The sequence below is a fragment of the Thalassophryne amazonica genome, chromosome 4, assembly GCF_902500255.1.
Source record: "Thalassophryne amazonica chromosome 4, fThaAma1.1, whole genome shotgun sequence".
Lineage (NCBI taxonomy): Eukaryota > Metazoa > Chordata > Actinopteri > Batrachoidiformes > Batrachoididae > Thalassophryne > Thalassophryne amazonica.
In genome coordinates, this window is record NC_047106.1 from 72,867,516 (window position 1) to 72,893,927 (window position 26,412).

The 26,412-nt window shown below is 42.0% G+C and overlaps 2 protein-coding genes across 4 annotated transcripts in view; one reads left to right on the plus strand and one right to left on the minus strand.

Annotated features, from left to right (window-relative positions):
• The window catches only part of veph1 (ventricular zone expressed PH domain-containing 1), a 294,852-nt gene that overhangs the window by 189,878 nt on the left and 78,562 nt on the right, over positions 1 to 26,412 (minus strand). The window lies entirely within an intron of this gene.
• Positions 4,050 to 25,580, plus strand: ptx3a (pentraxin 3, long a). The gene is made up of 4 exons (XM_034168112.1): positions 4,050 to 4,354; positions 15,908 to 16,067; positions 17,384 to 17,829; positions 23,604 to 25,580. The coding sequence occupies exons 1-4, from the start codon at positions 4,234 to 4,236 to the stop codon at positions 24,260 to 24,262; spliced, it is 1,386 nt and encodes a 461-aa protein (XP_034024003.1). The 5' UTR covers positions 4,050 to 4,233; the 3' UTR covers positions 24,263 to 25,580.

Sequence of the window (26,412 nt, forward strand, 5' to 3'; positions counted from 1 at the left end):
GTTTAGGATCCTCGGTTCCACCCGGTGTGACAGCTAAGGAGGAGGTTTTAGTCCTCCCCAATCTGGCGGCGGTGCCAGCCGAGTACCACAACCTTGCTGACATCTTCAGCAAGGATCTGGCACTCACGCTGCCCCCGCACCGTCCGTACGATTGTGCCATTGATTTGATACCGGGCGCAGCAGGCTGTACAACCTCTCACGTCCGGAACGCGAATCAATGGAGACCTACATTCGGGACTCGTTAGGTGCCGGGTTGATCCGGAACTCCACCTCCCCGATGGGTGCTGGTTTCTTTTTTGTGGGCAAGAAGGATGGCGGACTCCGTCCATGCATTGATTACAGAGGGCTGAATGAGATCACGGTTCGCAACCGATACCCGTTACCTCTGTTGGATTCAGTGTTCACGCCCCTGCATGGAGCCCAAATTTTCACGAAATTGGATCTTAGGAATGCTTATCACCTGGTTCGGATCCGGGAGGGAGACGAGTGGAAGACGGCATTTAACACCCTGTTAGGTCACTTTGAGTACCTGGTCATGCCGTTCGGCCTCACCAATGCGCCCGCAACGTTCCAAGCATTGGTTAATGACGTCTTGCGGGACTTCCTGCATCGGTTTGTCTTCGTATATCTAGACGATATACTCATCTTTTCTCCGGATCCTGAGACCCATGTCAAGCATGTACATCAGGTCCTACAGCGGTTGTTGGAGAACCGGCTGTTTGTGAAGGGCGAGAAGTGTGAGTTTCACCGCACTTCTTTGTCTTTCCTGGGGTTCATAATCTCCTCCAACTCCGTCGCCCCTGATCCGGCCAAGGTTGCGGCGGTGAGAGATTGGCCCCAACCAACGAACCGTAGGAAACTACAACAGTTCCTCGGTTTTGCAAATTTCTACCGGAGGTTCATCAAGGGCTACAGTCAGGTAGTTAGCTCCCTGACAGCCCTGACCTCCACAAAAGTCCCCTTCACCTGGTCGGATCGGTGCGAAGCCGCGTTTAGGGAGTTGAAACGCCGGTTCTCGACTGCACTGGTTCTGGTGCAGCCCGATCCCAAGCGACAGTTCGTAGTTGAAGTGGACGCCTCTGACTCAGGGATAGGAGCCGTGCTATCCCAGAGCGGGGAGTCCGACAAGGTTCTCCATCCATGTGCCTACTTTTCCCACAGGTTGACCCCAGCTGAACGGAACTATGACGTCGGCAATCGGGAACTTCTTGCGGTGAAGGAGGCTCTTGAGGAGTGGAGACACCTGTTGGAGGGAGCATCGGTACCATTTACGGTTTTCACGGACCATCGGAACCTGAAGTACATCCGGACCGCGAAGCGTCTGAACCCCAGGCAAGCCCGCTGGTCGCTGTTCTTCGGGCATTTTGACTTCTGGATCACCTACCACCCCGGGACAAAAAACCAACGATCTGACGCCCTGTCCCGGGTGCATGAAGAGGAGGTCAAGACCGAGCCGTCAGACCCCCCTGACACCATCACCCCCGAGTCCACTGTCGTGGCCACCCTTACCTGGGACGTGGAGAAGACCGTCCGGGAGGCCCTGACACGGAGCCCGGACCCGGGGACAGGTCTGAAGGACAAGTTGTACGTCCCACCAGAGGCCAGGGCTGCGGTCCTTGACTTCTGTCACGGTTCCAAGCTCTCCTGTCACCCAGGGGTGCGAAGGACCGTGGCAGTGGTCTGGCAGCACTTCTGGTGGGCGTCTATGGAAGCCGACGTCCGGGAGTATGTCCAGGCCTGCACCACCTGTGCCAGGGGCAAAGCCGACCACCACAAGGCCCAAGGCCTCCTCCAGCCTCTGCCCGTGCCTCGTCGCCCCTGGTCTCATATTGGCCTGGACTTTGTCACGGGCCTCCCGCCATCCCAGGGCAACACCACCATCTTAACGATAGTGGACCGGTTCTCCAAGGCGGCCCACTTCGTGGCCCTCCCGAAGCTCCCGACGGCCCAGGAGACTGCAGACCTCCTGGTCCACCACGTCGTGCGTCTGCATGGGATTCCATCAGACATTGTCTGGGATCGTGGTCCTCAGTTCTCCTCCCAGGTCTGGAGGAGTTTCTGCAGGGAACTGGGGGCCACCGTCAGTCTCTCGTCTGGGTACCACCCCCAGACGAACGGGCAGGCAGAGCGAACGAACCAGGAACTGGAGCAGGCCCTCCGCTGCGTGACCTCCGCGCACCCGGCGGCCTGGAGTGACCATCTGGCCTGGATTGAGTACGCTCATAACAGCCAAGTCTCATCTGCCACTGGCCTCTCCCCATTTGGGGCGTGTTTGGGGTACCAGCCCCCATTGTTTCCGCTAGTGGAGGGAGAGGTCGGGGTGCCCTCGGTCCAGGCCCATCTGAGGAAGTGCCATCGGGTGTGGCGTACCGCCCGCTCTGCCCTGCTCAGAGCCCGGACGAGGGCTAAGGCCCATGCAGACCGCCGGCGTTCCCCGGCCCCTGCATACCAGCCCGGGCAGGAGGTCTGGCTATCCACTAAGGACATCCCCCTGCAGGTGGAATCCCACAAACTAAAGGACAGGTACATCGGACCATTTCCCATACTCAAAGTCCTCAGTCCGGCCGCAGTGAAGCTGAAGCTGCCAGCTTCACTGCGGATACACCCCGTGTTTCATGTGTCAAGACTCAAGCCCTGCCATACCTCACCACTGTGTGCCCCGGGACCAGCACCGCCTCCTGCCCGGATCATCGACGGGGAGCCCGCGTGGACGGTACGCCGGCTCCTGGACGTCCGTCGAAAGGGCCGGGGGTTCCAGTATCTGGTGGACTGGGAGGGTTATGGCCCCGAAGAGCGCTCCTGGGTGAAGAGGAGCTTCATCCTGGACCCGGCCCTCCTGGCCGACTTCTACACCCGTCACCCGGACAAGCCTGGTCGGGCACCAGGAGGCGCCCGTTGAGGGGGGGGTCCTGTTGTGTGAGCCGCTGAAGAGGAGGTACTGCTGGCCCACCACCACAAGATGGCGCCCTGCTTGAAGTGCGGGCTTCAAGCACGAGAGGGCGTCGGAGCGACCGGGAGTGACAGCTGTCACTCATCATCCGTACCAGCTGTCACTCATCCACTACTCATCACCACCGCCATAAAGGCCGGACTGCAACTCCACCTCCCCGCCGAGAAATCAGCTACCATTCAGGTAATTCTCTGCTAAACCTTAATTCGAGTATTAGTCTGATCTCTTTTTGCAGCCGTTTTCCTGGGACGGATACCCTGTCTGCAGAGTTGGCGTTTGGTGTGGACTGCGACGGCTTCGCCTCCCACCCCACCCAGATAAGTGGTTATCTCAGGAGCTGCACGAGTGTGTGATTGGAGGTGGAGGTTCTCCCTCCTAACTGTATACAGACTGTGGGATTACTGAGTGTGCGAACGCACACTCATCAGGACTGTCTCTGTTCTCTGCCAGCAGTACCGGGTCTGACTGCTGAAGACAGCGGCCACCTGGGGCGCAGGGCTTGGCGGCTCTGGTGTTCTTCAGCTCCGTTGGTGGTGGAAGCTGTGTGGGATCCGGCTCTTCTCTATCGTCGAGCCTGCCCACACGTCACCTGGTGTATAATTGACAGTCCACCATATTGTTATTGTCTGTACGTCGTTGTGCGATTCACAACATTAAATTGTTACTTTTGGCTTATCCATTGTCCGTTCATTAACGCCACCTGTTGTGGGTCCGTGTCACGACACTTTCACAACAATAAGGCTGTAACAATAAAATGTGGGAAAAATGAAGCGCTGTGAATACTTTCTGGATGCACTGCATATGGATAGGTAGGAATTACAATGTGTTCTTTGTCATGAGAGGCAGGGTGACGGAAGAAGCCCAAACTATAAAAATTAGATCAATAATTTATATTCTCAAATTCCCCCTTTAAAGTGTGACGTAGGACTTTACCAAAGAATATTAGATAATTGCTGAAAATTTCCATGTGTACACTTCTGGGCTGCCTGCCAAAGGGTTGCTCAGCACTTAGAAGGAGTGGGGGAGAGAAAGAGAGAGGGGGTAGAGAGAGAGAGAGAGAGTGCTTGAGGAAGTCATCAGGGGGGAGGGACAAATGCTCATATGCGAGTGAGAGGGCTTGAAAAAGAGAGTTGTGGACCCACAGAACTACAGACAGGGAGGAGGACAACGTAGAGACAACAAACACATCGAATCACCTGACTGTGACCTTCTCTTAAAACAAGTAGAAAGGAGAGCTGACAAACTCATTCATCCTCAAATACACACACTCCGTCAGCAGCAGAATGTTTCAGTGGCTTCTCATCCAGGTGTGCTTGTGTCTGGCTCTCGCCTATGAAGACGAAATTGAGGTCAACTATGGCGACAACTACTTCAATGAAATCACAGAGGAAGAGACACCAACACGTAAGTGATTAACTGTGAATATGTGTGCTAGAGCGAAACCTATACTGAAACCACCTCTGCTGTTGGCATTTGGACTGTCTTTTCAGGTGTGGGATAAAAACCAAAACATTTTATGTTGTATATAAATGTTGTATAAATTGTGTACAGGGTGGGCCAATAAAATGTTACCACTTTGTGATCGTACACAAGTTTTTGAAATGAACTTATTCAAAAATTTTATTTACAGACTTGTAACAGAAGCTTCAAATTAACATTTGATACCAAAGGTTTCCCACTTTGTCTGTTGTTTTCCACACAGTTCAATAATTGATGGCATGTTCGATCCATGCTCCTCTTCTTTGGATTATAAAAGTGGTAACATTTTATTGGCCCACCCTGTAGGTAAGACCAGGACCTTTTCCAGGTTTCATCGTCCTCATATGTTCAGGCTCTGTCGTTACTCTACAATGGAAACAGGCTTGATATTTGATGGTCCCCTCAGTGTGACTGTCTACAAAACTGGGGTGTATAGGTTATTAAAATAAGCTAACAGAGGGCAGAAAAAAATGACAATAAAAGGAAAATGTGCTTTTAAAGTTAAAGACCAGTGTCTGTGGGTCATGCTTTTTGCAGATGACACTGTGTTTTGTGGCACCAGAAACAAAGAAGAAAGGAAGCAAGAAGACTGGAAAAAAGACAGGGCTGACAATACACAGGAAGGCAAAACATTTGACATTTAATAAAGATCAGTGTTTAGAAGTTACACATAAAAAAAAAAAAATGGTGCTAAATAGTACCAAACCTGGTTATTTGGGCAGTAACCATAGGGGAAGCACTTTCGGTGCTGTATAGTACTTTTGTGTGTGTGTGTGTGTGTGTGTGATGTGAAGATATAATGAAAATACAAAGGATTCAGTCACCAAAGATGAAGAATAGAAGTGGAGGTAACTGGCTAAAGTAAACAAGAACTTGAAGAAAAACTGTCTCAGGGGAAGAACTGCAGGGCCACACTGTAAGAAGAAAGATGACCAGAAACATTACATAGATGGATCTACAAGTTGCAAAGAGACAAAGTGAGAACAGGTTTTTGGACCTGTATCTGCTGCTTAATCCAGGGATACAGACAGATCCCTGTAAGTAACTTTCTTTATAATCACAATTTCTCAACAAAATAGCAATATAGCAGTTATGACCCAGCAATCCCAATATAAATCCAACAAAACCATTAAATTGCCTTGGGGCTAAAGTGTAGCTTCATCACTCAAAAATGTCACTTCATGGAAGGCTTTAAATTTTAAAGTCCTTCTCCAGAATTCATCATTAGATAATAAGATAATTTGGTTGGTGGGTCAGTAGTTCCATCAGTTCTGTAGGCATGGCAACAGGTACAAAATACTAAATGAAGTTTGTATTTTGAATTTTGTCAGCGACACACAGCTGTATAGAACACAAAAAAAGTTTTTATGTTTTTATTAATGAAAAAAAAGTTTAGTTCATTTTGTGCCAAAACAGTAACAACAATGGTACCAAATATTATTATCTGTTTAATTATTCTAAATCTTTGTACCAAATTAGTTTGACTGTTTCAAATCTTGCTGCAGTTAGAGTTTACATTTTAGAAACATTACAAAAGTTAATCCAAGGAGCTGTCTTGTGTTGTCGAAACAATAATTTTGTAAAAGGTGTAACTTTGAAGAAAAATCTTATGTGCCCTTAAACATTTTTGTATTTTTATCATCACTGTTGAACCTGAGCATGTCAAAACTTGAAGAAAACTCATTTTTCCAGAAGTTTTAAAAGGTTCTCTGTCATCTGGTATTAAGTCAATGACTCCTTTATGGGTAATAAACTTTTACTTTTCAGTATATAATTTGTAAATTGCTCAAAACCAACCGTAGGTCATAAAATGTTATGATGCCTTTCAAGTCTGCCTAATGAGCATGTTCTAAATGATCTCCATGCTCATGTTGCAACAAAGAAACAAATATGCCAACAGTCTGTTGTGCATTATGAATTATGTGATTAATATGGATTAAATAAGAGATAGCAGTGTGTCACATGTGCTGAGAAATGACAGCCAGCCAGATATAGAAATATATACTGAGGATGTTGGCAGAGACACCATTTGTGTTTGACATCAGTGGTGTCTAAGAAACACACTGAGTGAGAAAAGCTGCAGAGCTTTTCAGCTGTCTGCTGAGACCATCCAGATTACAGCATGACTGACTGCTCACACAAACACTACAGCAGGAGCAGTGTAGTGCCAGATTTATTCTGAAAGACAGCAATTTTAAAATCACGTGTTTTGCCAGAGAACAAAAATTAACTCCATATTGACTCAGCTGAAAGAATTCAACATTAATTTCCTCTCAGTCAAAAAACAAAACAAAACAAAAAAAAGCACATGTGGATGAGCTCATGAAAAATCAACCTAAACTCACGTATGACCCACCAGTTATTTATGAAATTGTGACATTTAATGGAGCAAAATAAACAGATGTGTCTAAGGGCGGTCTGACTCAACTGTCAACGATTTGGGTGAGGTGAATGGATACCCAATCAGGACCTGTAATCTGTGGTAACAGTAGATTTGCAGAACATTGTGACCAACTGGGAAATTTTTAAACATGTTTAAAAAATTTGTGACATGGAAATAAATTGTGACCCATACAAATTGAATAATCAGATTTAATTGGCGAAGATTGGCGGTACTGTTGTGTAAAAGTAGGTGAAAGTGGACAAGCTAGTGCAATATGCAGTAAGTGGGCCTACTGTTCTCTGAGCAGGAGCTTCCTTCTGATTCCATGAAACCCATGAAAAGCATGTCATGCTCCTCAACAGAAGACAGCTTTGAGAATTTAACAGACATTTTAGCTTTTTGGAAAAGTGTGACAAAAATGCAGTAGTAGAGTTATGAACATGTGGTGGCACATATGCAGAAACAATCATGTAATGGAAATTGTACGCACTCGGGTGTACTCAGCATACACGGTTAGAATTGTATGTAATTTGACATAAAATAGCCGGTAACAGGAAGAACTGCATATGGATCCAAACAAATTTTGGCTCTTATGATAAACAATGTGGCAAGATGTACTCAATTTTGCAATCAGTTCAAGAATCAGGGCCAAAAATTGGTAGTGTGAGACCAGCCTAATACAAACAAAGAAATAGTGAGAGAGTGTACGGAGACAGCAGCAAATAAGATTATTGTAAAAATAAAGCTAAAAAAAAAAGCTGAATGCAATCAAATATTCCTATGGTTAAAATTTTCTTATTAAATGGTTTATCAATGTATTCATTCTGAATACTATTTTAATTGAGAGTGGCTGTTTCAGTGTGACTGATGTGTTTACATGAGGTATTTCTGTTTGGTTTGGCAACTATTAACACTGCATTCAAATATATTTCTGATTGATTTGACATAAGAGAACAATGATTTCCCATCTAATGCAAACACTCAAAGCACTTTATATTGGTGCCGCATGTTATTATGCTAACACACGCACACATGCACATACACTCCGATGTCAGTGTTTAGCTATGCAAGGCGCTCAACTGCAGACCAGAAGCAATTTGAGGATTGGATCTAAAGCCCCTGTCACACATAGCAAGAATGTGCAGGAACCAGGCGGACATGGCAAATATGGTCATAATCCGAATGCAGCTGGGAGGGAAAGAGGCGTGGTCAGCCATGTCAGAACGCACCCAGACATTGGAGCTGTCACTTACTCACGCACCCAATCACTCACTCACCCATGCAATCATATCTTTGCTCATCCTCACATTCCCAGCGCTAAACTGACCTCTCATCAGGAAGAGGGTGCGCTGGCAGGAGTGTGTGTGTTTCACATGATGAGTGTGTGTGATACAAACAGTGTGTGAGTTACTGGCCAGATGAAATGGTCACTCAGTTGCGTGCCTGTGTTCATAATGGGTGAACAAGCCGTTACGCGCATGTATGTGCATGCGTCCGTAGAACACGTGATAAAAGCAGCGTGCGAATGTGTGGCCGAAATGTACGCTCAGCTGCGTGTATGTGTGTTCATAATGGCTGTATCAGCCGCTCCACATGCGCCCGTGTGAGTACAAGAGCTGTGCATCCAGAAAGTGCACAAAAACGCTGTCAGCTGTCAGTGTTCTCCTGCTTTTGTATAATTCTGTGAAAAATCCCTTTAGGTGTTTGAACAGTATATACTTGCATTGCTAGATGTTATTCATCCGGCTGGACTCCATAACTGCTGTGCTGGCAGTGCGCCAACCTTAACACAACTGTAGTTGGATTATCGGTGCAGGACGGCGCTTCACATGGGATTTATTTATGCCAGAGGTGGATTATGCATTTTTCACATGATCGATGTTGGCAGCACACAGCGCAGCCAAGTGAAAGGGACTTCATCAGCTGTCTGCGCTGCAGAACGCGGGGTACCAGAGGTGAGTTGCAAATTTATTTATGTTGTCATGGGCTGGGAAAACATTTCCACATCATACCTGCTACAGACTTATGAAGTGAACATGTAATAATACGTGTATTACAGCGGTGACATCCCATTCAGCTGCATTGCGGGGCGCTGCCCTGAGCCTCTGACAGGCGCAGAGTGCCATATACATGTTATTACACATGAACATTTCTTTTGCCCTCGCTGGCCGGGGTCCAGTGGAGGTGGACATACGTGGCACAACATGCCGGCAGACTTTGCTGTGACCAATCGATCTCAGAGCTCAATCAAGCGCAATCAGATTGTTTAAATGCTGTTATGATGCTGTCAGAATATATAGATTGAGATCAGATGACACAAAACCTGCACATAGAACAGTCAGATATTTGTCCCATCTCAATGGCGCCAAGAGTGTTTTGAATATGTTCAACACACTTAGGACTGCCGTCCTTTGGTCTTCAGACCACACCTCAATACTTCCCGATTGAGGCTGAATGGCATCAGAATGACACATCTGGCCTCAATTGGGAAGTATTGAGGTGCGGTACTTCCCAATTGAGGCCAGATGTGTCATTCTGACGCCATTCTGCCTCAACTGGCGTATGTGTGATGGGGGTTTTAGTGAGTTGCCTGTCTGACAAGGAATCAAACCAATGGTCCCCTGAATATTGTCTTGTTTAATAATACAGTACACAGACCTGCCACAATTCCATTTTATTAAAAAAAAAAAAAAACACTTCCTGCCCTAAATCATTTGCTGGTTTAAAAAGCATCAGCGATTTTGTGTGTTGGAATGGGTGAGAGAAAAACTGCGCTGAAGTGTTTGTATGAAAGTGTGTGTGTGCGTGCACAATCAGCCTTTATTTTCACAGCTTGCATTTTGCATTTGTTTGTTGTTTTAATCCTTCTGGGAGCTGTAATTATAGCACCAACAGTAAACAGGTAGCAAACTTCACTCTTGGCACAGTGTGCAACATGATCAAACACGACTGAAGGCAAAAATAAGAGCAGCGTAAACACATGGTGGAGCAGAGTAGTAAAATATGAACACGCAAGTTACAGCACCAGGAAAAAAGGGGTACAGAGAGCATGCCAGAATGTTTCTTATTGCCAGAGCATGAGATAGTGGGAGAAAAAATGACCCAAAATGCCATAAATAACTTGGCAAACAAAAAGTTAGCTCGCGTGAGGTACGTGCAGCGTGTGTCTAAGTGTTTTTCAGAGGAAGCAAGGAAAGTGAAATGCTGCAGGAGGATACAGATCACTGCTTCTGACCTCAAATCTGAATGGAATTTGAATTAGTGAGGGTGACCTCAGGGGGATCACGGCAGTTTATTTTAAGCGGAATGACAGACTAAAAAAAACAGTAAAAGATAAGTAAAGCCAGGTCTAAAATTTCCCAGCAGCACTTAATTGGTGACAGCAAGGGGTGCAGGGCAGGGGCAGCCTACACTTATTGTCTGGTTTATGTCTTTGTTAATTCAAAAGATGTGCTCATTTAAAAAATACATAGAACTATAATTTCATACAAGAACTTGTCTGTAAATATGAGCATGTTCATGTGGCACAGGAACTCAGTTGGAATAAGAGCAAAGCTCAATTTACAAACACTCACAGCTGCTCAAAAGCACCAAAAAACTCCATGATCAAAGCTTCAATATTTAGTAGCGCACTAATATCACCTCGACCAGCCACCAGCGGGCGACCATCATACTTATAACTTCTTGTGCCAATAAATCAATGTTAAAGAAAAGAATAAAATTAAAAACTGTGGCACAATCTGGACCGCTACAATAATTTAGCCTATGCTTGCCTGATGCAAGGATCACCTCTCCTCAAAATTTTGTCAGACTCCAACCAGCACTTTTTGAGATATTCAATCAATCAATCAATCAATCAATTTTTTATATAGCGCCAAATAACAACAAACAGTTGCCCCAAGGCGCTTTATATTGTAAGGCAAGGCCATACAATAATTATGTAAAACCCCAACGGTCAAAACGACCCCCTGTGAGCAAGCACTTGGCTACAGTGGGAAGGAAAAACTCCCTTTTAACAGGAAGAAACCTCCATTCTATTCTGCCTTTAAATAGAAAAGGACAGGCATAACCTCCACTCTCCTCTTCAAACTGTAAAAGTTAGCGTTTATTCTATTTTACTACCACATTACTCAAAAGTAAACCACTTACAGTGCATCCAGAAAGTATTCACAGTGCTTCACTTTTTCCACATTTTGTTATGTTACAGACTTATACCAAAATGGAGTAAATTAATTTTTCTCCTCAAAATTCTACTCACAACACCCCATAATGACAACATGAAAAAAGTTTTGGTGAAATTTTTGTAAATTTATCAAAAATAAAAAACTAAAAAATCACATGTACATAAGTATTCACACCTTTTGCTCAATACTTTGTTATTCTAAATCTCTCACAGGCGTCCGACCAAAGGGAAGCAGAGAGCATGAAACTTTTGCCTAATTCAGTCTGAAGCTTGTGACACTTCCGAAATAATCCCTGCAGTCCTGCAGGATACTATGGACAGAATTTGAGAGAAATCTATTCAGTGTGTCTGAGATCATCTCACTCCTGGACTTTCCACCCACCTGAAAGGAAGGAAATCAAAAGCTGAATGATGGTAGAGTAACATAGGAAGGAAAGTGCCCTTCTTATCTCACCAAGAGATTATTATCAGACAAATAACACACCAGTTGTTGTGAATCAACTTTTTCCAACAATTTTAAAAAATAAAGGTAAACTTGAGACTGGCCCATTATTAAAGAATATACATACTCAAGTAAATACTGTTGCTATTTTTTCACCACATACCTCTGTCCAAGGACCTTAAGATGTTGGGCTTGATGTTTTTGCCTTGACGTTTTTGCTGTAAAAACATTAATCCAAATCCACAAGTTTATTTTTTTACTTGAGCCAGCTTACATACATCCAAGAAAGCGATAAGCTTTGATGTCTCAAATGAAGTTCACCCGGAAGAACAAAAAGTTGCAGTTCTTTGACTGGTCACTTGAACCTTGCTCCAGAACCAAGCAGGTTCCCATTCAAGTTCATGTTAAAATGTCCAACTTTAGAGCAGAAATACACATTTTTACAGCCTGGTACAAATAACAGTTTCAGTCTCTGTAGATAGTTTCTCCCTCCATGACAACTGAATGGGGGTGTTATCTTTTTTTTTCTAACGTCTTTAAGACATTTTAAGACATAGTTCTGCAATGATTAGGGGCGTGGTTTCTTTGAGTGACAGCTGTTAAGCTGAGTTCAGAGGCCGTGCGATATTGCCACTAGCTGTTGCAGAGGGTTATGTTGGTGATTTTGATAATTTTATGACAAACACCTGGAATAATGCGGCTTTTTGTTTGGTGAAGTGTCCTAACAGATCGACTCAGACATCTCTGCTGCAATATTTGCACAAAGTGCAATTCTTGTCTTATTTAATGTTGTATGCTAACAGTATGAGCACTTTCCGCAGCTATCGGTAGCTTGCTCTGTTTGGTCACATTAATGCACGATTACTGAGAAAATAAGCAGCTCATAACTTTTAATGCACCAAAGAAAACCTTTATGAGAACCATCACGCAGTTCCCTAAAATATGATGTCATAAACACCCATGATGTCATAAACACTGAGGCTAGCCTGTTAGCTTAGCTGGTTCAGAATCAAAGATAGGGGCATGTTTAGGTTTCTTTTATCACACAAGGAGTCACACTTGCTCCACTTCTTAATGCATTTATGGGTTCATCATGGCGTAGGCAGAGTTGGCAGAGTTAAGTGCTGCCAACATTTTTGCTTCTGGGTCTCTATAGAAAACCTATGGGTGACCTCAAACAAAGTTTGTCTAGTATATATACAGTCTATGTGCCTAAGTCTAAGTGGAACAAAGTGTCCATCACAGCTTAGTTTGGACATGTAAGTGTTGTATAACGCTTTCACTGATGGACTTGGAGTTGGAAATATTGGTATCACATGAAGTGCATATTGGAATGCATTTTGGCATTACTGTGGTCTATTATTTACTACTGATGACTCTTGTCCATCCACAAAGAAATAGTTCTACTATAGTTCAACACAAGCCTATGCTGTTGCCACAACCAACACCTTGTGGAACTTTGGGTTTTGACTGGCATGGAATTAAAAAGTTAGGTCTGTTTACCAATGCCAACACACAGCTGAGTAGTCACTGCATGATAGTACAGGTGTCAAGCTGTCAGAATCAGAGAATTTATAAATGTTGGGGTTTTCAGTTCTCTTCAACTGTCCAAAAAAGCTGAAAGTGATCAATCTTTGTCATTTTCAGCAGGCTCCAGTAGATAGATGGCTCCTTTTAGTCAAATTCAAATTACTTAAAAACCAAAGAATGCTGCATAACCTTGTATCTTTCACCATTTAACATATTTTGCCTTTCTTATCTTTTTCCTTTGTGTTTCTTTAACTTGTAGCCTATATTTGCTCCCTGGTGACATACCTACATCCAAACATTTAGCCATTTAACAGCGGCAACAATAATCTAAGGATTTTATGACCTCTGTACAATAGGTTTGCTGTCTCTATAGCACCAAGAAAGTACTTCTGCTAAATAATGAATGAATGAATGAATTTATTTGGCACACAAACTCAACAGTAACAAAAAACTGATACACAAGACAATTCCACAGTGACGTGTGACCAAAAGGGGGTGAGCAGAAGCAAAGCTTATAAATGCCCACCCCTTATATACATACAAATATACTCATTACCAACCCCCAGAGCAAGCACACAGGCGACAGTGGTAAGGAAAAACTCCCTCCGATGTATTGAGGAAGAAACCTCAAGCAGACCAGACTCTAAGGGGTCTCTGCTTGGGCCATGCTACAAACACATTTAACACAACACAAACTCAAGTCCCGTCATCATAAACATCTCTAGTGTAGATACGTACATACAGTAGTGTTCAGAATAATAGTAGTGCTATGTGACTAAAAAGATTAATCCAGGTTTTGAGTATATTTCTTATTGTTACATGGGAAACAAGGTACCAGTAGATTCAGTAGATTCTCACAAATCCAACAAGACCAAGCATTCATGATATGCACACTCTTAAGGCTATGAAATTGGGCTATTAGTAAAAAAAAAAGTAGAAAAGGGGGTGTTCACAATAATAGTAGCATCTGCTGTTGACGCTACAAACTCAAAACTATTATGTTCAAACTGCTTTTTTTTAGCAATCCTGTGAATCACTAAACTAGTATTTAGTTGTATAACCACAGTTTTTCATGATTTCTTCACATCTGCAAGGCATTAATTTTGCTGGTTTGGAACCAAGAGTTTGCTCATTTACTAGTGTGCTTGGGGTCATTGTCTTGTTGAAACACCCATTTCAAGGGCATGTCCTCCTCAGCATAAGGCAACATGACCTCTTCAATATTTTGACATATCCAAACTTATTCATGATACCTGGTATGTGATATATAGGCCCAACACCATAGTAGGAGAAACATGCCCATATCATGATGCTTGCACCACCATGCTTCACTGTCTTCACTGTGAACTGTGGCTTGAACTCAAGAGTTTGGGGGTCATCTCACAAACTGTCTGCAGCCCTTGGACCCAAAAAGAACAATTTTACTCTCATCAGTCCACAAAATATTCCTCCATTTCTCTTTAGGCCGGTTGATGTGTTCCTTGGCAAATTGTAACCTCTTCTGCACGTCTTTTATTTAACAGAGGGACTTTGCGGGGGCTTCTTGCAAATAAATTAGCTTCACACAGGCATCTTCTAACTGTCACAGCACTTACAGGTAACTCCAGACTGTCTTTGATTATCCTGGAGCTGATCAATGGGTGAGCCTGTGCCATTCTGGTTATTCTTCTATCCATTTTGATGGTTGTTTTCCGTTTTCTTCCACGTGTCTCTGGTTTTTTTGTCCATTTTAAAGCATTGGAGATCATTGTAGATGAACAGCCTATAATTTTTTGCACCTGCGTATAAGTTTTCCCCTCTCCAATCAACTTTTTAATCTACTTTTTTTTTTTACTAATAGCCCAATTTCATAGCCTTAAGAGTGTGCATATCATGAATGCTTGGTCTTGTTGGATTTGTGAGAATCTACTGAATCTACTGGTACCTTGTTTCCCATGTAACAATAAGAAATATACTCAAAACATGGATTAATCTTTTTAGTCACATAGCACTACTATTATTCTGAACACTATTGTATATACATATAACTACATACACACATACCTACATACATATGCAGTGCGTGTGATTTTATACTACATATTTACAAGATAGAAAAACAAAGTGCACACAACTAAACAATGATCAACAAAACACCCTAACCCTCAACACCCTTCCTCCTCCTTATACCTAGAAAAAACCATGTACCTATACCGCTGCTTAAACTGATTCATACTTGGACATTGCTTGAGCTCCACCCTCAATCTGTTCCACATCCTCACTCCACAAACAGAAATACAAAAACCTTTTAATGTTGTACGTGCCCACTGATGTTTTAAGTTAAACTCCCCCCTCAGATTATAATCCCCTACTCTATTAAAGAACATGTTTTTAATATTTTCAGGAAGTAAATTGTTTATTGCTTTATACACGATTTGTACTGATTGAAAATGAACAAGATCAGTAATTTTTAAAATTTTTGATTTTAAGAATAGTGAATTTGTGTGGTCTCTATAACCAGTATTATGAATTATTCTTATAGCTCTTTTCTGCAGTATGAATAAGGGTTGTGTTGTACATTTATAATTATTGCCCCAGACCTCTGCACAATAGTGTAAATATGGTAAGATCAGTGAGCAATAGAGAATGTGGAGTGAGTTGTGGTCCAGAATGTATTTAACTTTGTTCAGAACTGAAATACAAGGGTGATTGAGAGGTTTTGCACCAACAGTTGTCAAGAATGAGAAACACCAACATTCTTGAGAAATGTTGGTGTCTCAGAATGCAAAAAATGGAGAACCACACCCTACTTTTTCTGAGTCAGGTTCAAAACTTCCCAATCATCCTTCATATGTTTTGATCTCTGTAAAATAGGTTTACTGTCCCTGTAGCACCAAGAAAGTACTACTACTGTTAAATATCTCTTGCCATTCATGTCTATTTCCCATTACCAATCTGCAGCCACACCAAGCCCGGCCCCTTGCAATTCTCCAGATCTGACTAAATGGGACAAACTCTTCTCTATGCTGGAGAACAGTCAGATGAGGGAGAACATGCTGCTTCAGTATGCAGATGACATCATCAAGGTGGAGGTGGGGTCACTGCGTGATGAAATGCTCAGGTTAGTTGGGAAAAGAAATGTTAGGTCACAGTAAAGGACTGAAGGAAATGATAGTTGACAGCTGCATAAATCAATCTGGAAATGTTTCATTTCTTCTTTTGTTTCTGTGTAGGCTCTCAGTTGTCCAGGTGGTTTCCATAGTAGAGAAGCTTGAATCTTTGACTGGACTGGGTTGCTTGACGTGAGGACGTTTCGCTTCAAATTGCAGACGCTTCCTCAGCTAAAATTCTTACTTTGGTAGTCTGACTTCTGTCTTGACTCTTGTAGAGAAGAATAAACAGAAGCCACAAAAGCTGGAGTGAGACTAAGCAACCTTTACACAAAAGGCTATACCAGCACCACAGAGAGGGCGCCAGTGGACCTCAGTCTGCAGTTCATCTGCACCTTAAAGACACTAACCACACGTTTGAGGACAAGGAAGTTAAAATCTTAGCCAGAGAGAAGAAATGGTTTGAGACAGGGGTCAAGGAGACATTTTATGTGAAACAGTTGAAACCCAGCCTTAACCAGGGAGGGGGTCTGAGACACGCTTTGTCCCCTGTTTACAATGGGGTACTCAGGTCAAAGCAGTTTCAGTCTTTTGTTCATGGTAATGAGTCATTCACATCGTCAGGAGAGTCAATGAATCAATCATTCAATTTTTTTTTTATATAGCGCCAAATCACAACAAACAGTTGCCCCAAGGCGCTTTATATTGTAAAGCAAGGCCATACAATAATTATGTAAAACCCCAACGGTCAAAACGACCCCCTGTGAGCAAGCACTTGGCTACAGTGGGAAGGAAAAACTCCCTTTTAACAGGAAGAAACCTCCAGCAGAACCAGTCGTCAAGGGAGCCATCAGGAGAGGCGTCCGTCCCATCATTAGGAGGGACAGCTGCCCTGTCATTAGGAGGGTGCTAACTAGAGCACAATAGGTGCTAATTGGAGCTATTGTTTAGTCACTAGCCTATAGCAGTCTGCCTCTCGGTAGGAGGGGTCTGGTTAGGTTTAAAACTCCAGCTTTTGTGGCTTCTGTTTATTCTTCTCTACAAGAGTCAAGACAGAAGTCAGACTACCAGAGCAAGAATTTTAGCTGAGGAAGCTTCTGCGATTTGAAGCGAAAAGTCCTCGCGTCAAGCAACCCAGTCCAGTCAAAGATTCCAGCTTCTCTACTATTTCTTCTTTTGTAACATTTACAGTCAATAAGATTTTGTAATGTCGTGTACTTTTCTACATACATACATGGATATACTAATCCCAATACTTTGGTGACATGATAAGAATCTTAGTTACAGGAATGTAAATTTTTAATTCTCTGCATTTTTTTTTAATTAGGTTTGTAGCCCAGTATAGTGGGTCCTGTGGGTCAGCAGTGGAAACGGCAGGAAGAAATATGGCTTTGCAGCTGGAAACCCACCTCAGAGGAACTCTGGATAACCTCAAAGCTTGTAAAGATTCCGCAGGTGGGAGCCCCAGTGAGATTACCAACCACCTGGAAGCATTGTTACAGCAGCTCCTCTCTGCAGCACAAACACAAGCTTCCAGACTTGCAAAGGTGGAGGCCAGTTGTTTCAGCAGTCCAGGAGCCATGATGGGACCGGGAGTGCAAAAAGACCCAAAGACAGGCTTCCAGCTTCCAGAAAATGAAGGCAATGGACATAAGGACCAGGAGGTAACATCACAACATATGGCTTTAGAGGAGGCACTTGCTGCTCTGCAAGAGACAAGACTGGAGCTTGGGGAGATGATGAGATCATTGAAGCGACATTATCTCCCGGCAGGTATGTTATCTTTATTCAAATCTCTCTGTTATCACAAATATTATCATTTTCTTTTTCTGCCAACTGACATTTGCCATATATTTCTGTATGCATAAGAAATCTCTCTCTAGTCCGGGCTCATGGTTGGCTGGAACCGGAAGCAGTAGGAGACCAATGCAGACTCACAGGCATGGTTGGTTTAGATGAAGGAAAGGCTTTATCTTGAAACCAGGCAATGGGTTCGGTACACAGGTAGTCAAACATAGGAGCAGTATTAGACATGGTACAGGCTGGGACGTGGTCCATAAACCAGGCAGGGTTCATTCACACGGTGTTGAGGTATAAGGCAGGCAAAAACAAAGGCAGAGTCAAAATACAGGCGGAGTTAGGGAAACAGCAAGGCAGAGGTCGGAGCACAAAAGCAAGGTCAAAATACACAAGAGCACACTGAACAAAAACAAGAGGCGAGAAAGTGAACAAAGTCAACAATCAGGCAGTGAGCTGTAGAACTGTGAGGGTTTTAAAGAGTATCAAACTAATCAGGTTTATGTGAAGCAGGTGTGTGGAAAGTTCTGGAAAGGGGTGTGGTGAAGTGAACAAAGAAGAGAGAAGAAAGGCAAGAGATTTGAGAGGGCAAAACAAAGTGGTGCAAAACAAGAGAAGTGGGTGACAGAAAAATTAACTGTGAGAAACATGACGTGTTCAAAAATGAATGTGAGCAAAACAAAAGGGGAAAACCTAAGAATTACTGTGACAAATCAAAAAGGGGAAAACCAGAAAACTAATGGTTAAAACTAAAACTGGAATGTAACGGGTACAATAAATATGGCAAAACAAACTATTGATTGAACAGAAGACAAAACAGGTGACAAGTGAATAATACAATAAACGACGAATGGAACATAAACTGATATGCAACATCAAAAATAAATAATACAAAAACCTGTGACTAAGCATAAACAATAATTGTGACAAACAGAACAAAACTAAGACTAAAGCAACCTAAAGAACCATGACTGAACAAATACAAAAACCAACTATAGAATAAATAAATGTGAAACAAAATGATAAGATAAAGAATGGAACCAGTGACTACCCAGAAATCAAAGCAAAGCAATAAACAGAACCAAACTGAGATTTACAAGAGAAAGTATAAACATATGAAAACAAAAACCAGAAAACCATATAAGACATAAATTCAAAACCCAGACCTAAACCCCGAGCCAGGGTCAAGCATGACATCTCTCTCTCTCTCTCTCTCTCTCTCTCTCTCTCTCTCTCTCTCTCTCTCTCTCTCTATATATATATATATATATATATATATATATATATAAGTGGATCTTTGTCATTTGATTGGTACTTTATATGTCACGGAGTATGACATGGATTATTAGTCCCATTTGTGTTGCGTTACCTTTAGGGTGTAAATATGGTTCCAATTACCGCACAAATTTGGTTCCATACATTTTGTACCATTGCATGCTGTGAACCCTGCCCATGCACACACTAGTGGGGGTAGCGTTTAGCTAAACATGGTGGAGTCTGTTTTGCTGACGAACGATGATTTGAAGGAGCTAACTGACAGTGCTAATTCTTCTAACACACACAAACAAATCCATTATGCCATAAGCCATCTGGAGGCATGAAGAGCTGTTAAGATGAAAAGCTGAACAAATTTGTGACAAGATTTTTCGCTGACTTGAGGAAGTACACAAAGTCTGTTTTTTTTTTGTTTTTTTTTTGAAGAGTCATGGACAATCTGTTTTTCCAAGTAGACTGAGAACAATTGTGGACTCCTATTTAAAGTTCTTGGACTGTTGATATCAAAGCACCAGGGATGAACACCACAATGCAAGTCCCTTTTCTGTTGTGTATAAGTTAATATAATATCAAATAACAAATCTATTTTAGCTGTCATATAAAACAAATAATGAATGTTTTTACATTCTTTCAATGGAACGAACATTTAATTCCGTGAAAGCTGGAATGTACCATTCAACTCGGCTTTGCGTTGTTGAATGGAACATTCCATCTTTCACCTCATGAAATATTCATACCATTGAACTCATAAACATTCATTATTTGCATAATATATTACGGGGTGACCATCTCCCCATGGGGAGATCGTCTTTGCATCATGGTAGTCTGATGGTGCCTCTGCTCCCCCAAAAAATCTCCCCCCACACACCACCTTATCATTCAAGTCAAGTTTAACAGTCTAATGCTCCACCCCCAAAAATCTTCTCTTTTACTCACACACCTTTTACATTTCTGTAGACAGCCTTATCAAACAGCAACATGGTTTCCTTTACTTAAACCACCTTCCTCGTACAGTAAAGTAATAAAGTCATGTAAACACAGAAATCAGTGATCTGTTGCACTGCCCAGAGGAAGGCACTTTACTGTTGGTGATTAAGGAAAATCAAGTGTATCTCATGAACCCTTAAGGTAAGAGGAGCTCTGAGAGGAACTAAAAAATACTCTTGTACTGTCTGTCTTATTGAAGACACTGTGTAAGGTATATAAGATGAGGGAAATTATAAAGAAAAGCAGAATAACAAAAAAACATATCATGTTTTTGCCACACGTCAGTCCAGTAACTGAAGAACCTAGTCTGAGTGAGACTAACTCTGAGATTGACATTGTTTTTTTTTTTTCTTAGTGACACTGCAGACTCAGGTAATCTGGATCAGAAAACAAAATCTAACCATTAATCTTGATGGCTTAGATTAAAAGGAGACTGAAACCTTGAAAGAAGACTCAACTCTCCTTTCAATGTTTATGTGTTTTTTCCCTCCAGTATTCTCCCTGTGGGGCACTTCATTCATATACTCAAGAAAAAACATACATGCAACACTTTTGTTGTCATTCTCATTTTTCATGCATGGAAGTAAAAGATAGAAAGTTTATTCTATGCACACAAAAGGTTTATTTCTCTCGAATTCTGTTCACAAATTTGAGGTCACTTCACCTTTGCCAATCTATTAGCCTGTCAGGCGTGGCATATCAAGATGCTGATTAAACAGCTTAATTATTGCACACTTGGACTGGTCACAATAAAAGCAGTCTCAAAAATGTGCAGTTTTATTGCACCAGCCAACGCCAGAGATGTCACACATTTTAGAGCGTGACATTGGCATGCTGACTGCAGAAGTATCCACCTGTCAAATGAACGTTCATTTCACTACCATAACATGCCTGTGACAATGTTTGCAAACAGTCTCACAAACGCAGATCACATGGAATCACGCCAGCCCAGGACCAAGACATCTGGCTTCTTCAGCGAAAAAAACTCAACCCAACATTATAGAGTGACTGCTCCAATGCAGATTATCTGCCCAATAATCATGCTTTAAATCAGCACACTAATATGCAACACCTGTCAGGTGAATGGACAATATTGGTGAAGGTGAAGTGCTCAGTAGCATGAATCTGACATCAAATGTCCCCTCCAACAAATTTCAATGGATTGTGTTCACGTCTTTTCAAAATACCCTCCAGACATACCCCCCAGGTTTCTTTTCAGCACTGTAGCCAGGCTGACAAAGAGTCAGAGCTCTAATGAGCTGAGTATTCCATTAACTTTAACTAGTAATGACTTCATGACTTTCTTTGCTAACAAAATTTTAACTATTAGAGAAAAAATTACTCATAACCATCCCAAAGACGTATCGTTATCTTTGGCTGCTTTCAGTGATGCCGGTATTTGGTTAGACTCTTTCTCTCCGATTGTTCTGTCTGAGTTATTTTCATTAGTTACTTCATCCAAACCATCAACATGTTTATTAGACCCCATTCCTACCAGGCTGCTCAAGGAAGCCCTACCATTATTTAATGCTTCGATCTTAAATATGATCAATCTATCTTTGTTAGTTGGCTATGTACCACAGGCTTTTAAGGTGGCAGTAATTAAACCATTACTTAAAAAGCCATCACTTGACCCAGCTATCTTAGCTAATTATAGGCCAATCTCCAACCTTCCTTTTCTCTCAAAAATTCCTGAAAGGGTAGTTGTAAAACAGCTAACTGATCATCTGCAGAGGAATGGTCTATTTGAAGAGTTTCAGTCAGGTTTTAGAATTCATCATAGTACAGAAACAGCATTAGTGAAGGTTACAAATGATCTTCTTATGGCCTCGGACAGTGGACTTATCTCTGTGCTTGTTCTGTTAGACCTCAGTGCTGCTTTTGATACTGTTGACCATAAAATTTTATTACAGAGATTAGAGCATGCCATAGGTATTAAAGGCACTGCGCTGCGGTGGTTTGAATCATATTTGTCTAATAGATTACAATTTGTTCATGTAAATGGGGAATCTTCTTCACAGACTAAAGTTAATTATGGAGTTCCACAAGGTTCTGTGCTAGGACCAATTTTATTCACTTTATACATGCTTCCCTTAGGCAGTATTATTAGACGGTATTGCTTAAATTTTCATTGTTACGCAGATGATACCCAGCTTTATCTCTCCATGAAGCCAGAGGACACACACCAATTAGCTAAACTGCAGGATTGTCTTACAGACATAAAGACATGGATGACCTCTAATTTCCTGCTTTTAAACTCAGATAAAACTGAAGTTATTGTACTTGGCCCCACAAATCTTAGAAACATGGTGTCTAACCAGATCCTTACTCTGGATGGCATTACCCTGACCTCTAGTAATACTGTGAGAAATCTTGGAGTCATTTTTGATCAGGACATGTCATTCAAAGCGCATATTAAACAAATATGTAGGACTGCTTTTTTGCATTTACGCAATATCTCTAAAATCAGAAAGGTCTTGTCTCAGAGTGATGCTGAAAAACTGATTCATGCATTTGTTTCCTCTAGGCTGGACTATTGTAATTCATTATTATCAGGTTGTCCTAAAAGTTCCCTAAAAAGCCTTCAGTTAATTCAAAATGCTGCAGCTAGAGTACTGACGGGGACTAGAAGGAGAGAGCATATCTCACCCATATTGGCCTCTCTTCATTGGCTTCCTGTTAATTCTAGAATAGAATTTAAAATTCTTCTTCTTACTTATAAGGTTTTGAATAATCAGGTCCCATCTTATCTTAGGGACCTCGTAGTACAGTATCACCCCAATAGAGCGCTTCGCTCTCAGACTGCAGGCTTACTTGTAGTTCCTAGGGTTTGTAAGAGTAGAATGGGAGGCAGAGCCTTCAGCTTTCAGGCTCCTCTCCTGTGGAACCAGCTCCCAATTCAGATCAGGGAGACAGACACCCTCTCTACTTTTAAGATTAGGCTTAAAACTTTCCTTTTTGCTAAAGCTTATAGTTAGGGCTGGATCAGGTGACCCTGAACCATCCCTTAGTTATGCTGCTATAGACATAGACTGCTGGGGGGTTCCCATGATGCATTGTTTCTTTCTCTTTTTGCTCTGTATGCACCACTCTGCATTTAATCATTAGTGATCGATCTCTGCTCCCCTCCACAGCATGTCTTTCCTGGTTCTCTCCCTCAGCCCCAACCAGTCCCAGCAGAAGACTGCCCCTCCCTGAGCCTGGTTCTGCTGGAGGTTTCTTCCTGTTAAAAGGGAGTTTTTCCTTCCCACTGTAGCCAAGTGCTTGCTCACAGGGGGTCGTTTTGACCGTTGGGGTTTTACAGAATTATTGTATGGCCTTGCCTTGCAATATAAAGCGCCTTGGGGCAACTGTTTGTTGTGATTTGGCGCTATATAAAAAAATTGATTGATTGATTGATTGACATACCATAATAAAACCAATACCTTTTTGGTGAATGGCTCTGTTCTTTTCAATGAAGACAAATAATTTACCTTGTTGTTGCACAGGTTGTGAGACTGCCCTTCTCTTCCCCATGCGATCCCGTCGTATCTACACTTCCGTTATACCAGAAGACCCCCTCTCCCTCTCCTCCTTCACTGTGTGCCTGTGGGCAAAGCCAGCTGCCGTGTCCAATAAAACTGTGCTGTTCTCCTACGGAAATCGCAGGAATCCATACGAGATCCAGCTGCTATTTGGCCATACATCAGCCCTCTTCACAGTCGGAGGGGAGGCCCACCTGGTGCAGATCAAGGGAGTGGTGAACACAGGAGGTGCCTACGAGTGGATCCATTTGTGCGGGGCTTGGACCTCTGACCAAGGCCTGGCATCCCTGTGGGTAGATGGGAAAAAGGTGGTTTCCACTCCTGGAGTAGCTGAAGGACACGTCATACCTGAAGGTGGTTCACTCCAGCTAGGCCAGGAAAAGAATGGCTGCTGTCCCCAGTCTCCAGTTAGCGGCATGCCAGGGTTTGAGGGAGGCTTTGACGCGAAACTAGCATTTGCAGGGAAGATGACAGGGGTGAACATGTGGGACAGATTGTTAACACAGGAGGAGATTTCACAGCTGGCTTCGAGGGAGGGCCATGGCTGCGAGCAGAGGGGGAACATGGTGGCATGGGGTGTGACAGAGATGGTGCCACATGGAGGCGCTCAGTTCATCAACTAACAGATTTCCCATACCAAATAATCATTGGAAACATCATCCATGCATTCACATGAAAAATCCAAAAGTCGTGGACCAACACCCAGCTGCTTTGACCACCATCATCTTTGTCTTCTTTAACTGTTTCATTTTTGTGTTATTATTATTACTAAAAGTGTATTTTGCTTAATATTCTTGCCATTATTATGAACACTGAAGCTGGATATGCTGCATTTTAAATGGGAGAAATCCAAAGCTGTGAGAGACTGAAATTAATTTTGAATCCTATTGAATGCCGCTGCACAAGAGTTGCACATACAGTCAAGCAAATTTTTGCCTGAAATATGAGTGCAAGAACACAGGATGTAAGATTACCGCAATACAACTGACAGAGGTAGAGATTAATTTTGCAGTTGTCAAGAAAAAAAGTTTTTTTAATGTGTTGATTGTGATTTTTTTTTTAAATATCTGTATTTGTACAGAAATGGCAAATGCCATTCATTATTACAGGTAAGGTAAGGTGCACTAAGCAAATTATACAGTTCAAAATCTGCCACTTTAGCATTTTGATGGCAGAAATGGTAATATTTTGAGGGTTTTATAACTTCTTTTGAAAGCCATATCATGTGACCAAGAAAAATTTGTAACAATTTTTTTTTTACTTTTACAAGCCACTAGATAAAATAATAAGGAAACAAACAATGCCCAATGACCTCTCTATATGCTGAGGTATTATATTTGCAATACTGCATGTAATATTTGAAATTCTTATGTAATTAAAAAAACCGCTGCTCTTTCATATTTTTTATATTTTCTTACATGGGCAACTATTCAAAATCTCTTCAAATTATTCTTAGCACACTAATTATCTTATAAATTAACTTATTTTCTGTTATTTTAAACACTTTTGAAGTATTTTACATCCTCATATTTCTAAATTTTATACTCATATGTAAGGTGCAAAACTGTATTTTGGTCTGCTTTTTTCAGTTCTCATTTATTAAACATCTTGTTTTTAAAAATAACAGGTGTCATTTGAGATCGATGTAGCTATGTTGACTATGATAAAAGAAACTGTAGGCAATGTTTACACAATCTTTCATTCTCTAAGTTGTCTTGTATTATACTGTAAAATGTTTTTGTTGTCATTGTTGAATTTGTTAACAGGTATAATTGAATGTATTTGTATATAAATATACGTATTTTGTATTACATGATTGGGTGAATGAAGAGTGAGAATAAACCATTGCTTTGCTTGATATTGTTTAATTAGGCTCCCCCCCTTTCTTTTTAAAACATCAGCAAGACATGAATACTGCATATTTGTGGTTAAACCAAAACATAGTGAATCACACCACAGTTTTTTTTTTTCACACCACAGTTTTGAAGAAAACAACGACTCATAACTTTAACATTGCACTAGGTACTAGGTACGTACTAGGTACATCATTTCATTGTGTTGCTGATAGCTCTGAATATTCTAATAATTCTGCTCATTTTTTTTGTAAAATTATGGTTGATAGAGGGATTCCCCACACAAAGCTGCTAAATAAGCTGCACAACAATTCACTCACATTCGCACCTCAAAACCTGATCCTGTCATTAAGTCACATAGATTTAGTATATGGGAGGACTGGGGGTACCCAGAGAAAGTCCACGTACACACAGGGGGAATATCCAGACTCCACAAATTCCTTTGTGGCATATCCAAGGTCTATTTGTTATTGACCAAGCACAAAAACCAAGTGAAAAAACAGATGTTGTGCACAAAGGGGTTAGATAAATGTTCAGTACGCATGGGTGTTGTAAAATCTGAATAAAAATTCAACCAATCGAAGAGACACCTGTCATTCCCTTTAAACTGGAGTAAGTAAAAGGATTTCTGGTGAGTTAATAAATTAAGGCAACCTGTTTAAATGTGTTGCTAGCGGCAGCAGCCACCAAAGCTCCCTGAGGTGAAACAGCGGCCATTTTCATTCCACTTTCATTGTGTATGTGATGGCATATAATGTGACTCAGAGAAGGGCATGTCACAACATTAGTAGCCTCAAGGTGTTTGTTGTGTGCTTTGTGTCCATATGGAAACTTTAAGTTGTCTGTAGGTGTGAGTGAGCATGCAAATGTGTTTGTCTATATACATGTGTCTGCCATGTGATGGACTGGTGTCCTGTCCA

Excerpts from the sequence above, each read along its gene's own strand:
- ptx3a (XM_034168112.1), top strand. The coding sequence starts at position 4,234 with ATGTTTCAGTGGCTTCTCATCCAGGTGTGCTTGTGTCTGGCTCTCGCC. Across the intron at positions 4,355-15,907 it reads AGAGGAAGAGACACCAACAC|CCACACCAAGCCCGGCCCCT; the intron begins GTAAGTGATTAA and ends ACCAATCTGCAG. Across the intron at positions 16,068-17,383 it reads CTGCGTGATGAAATGCTCAG|GTTTGTAGCCCAGTATAGTG; the intron begins GTTAGTTGGGAA and ends TTTTTTAATTAG.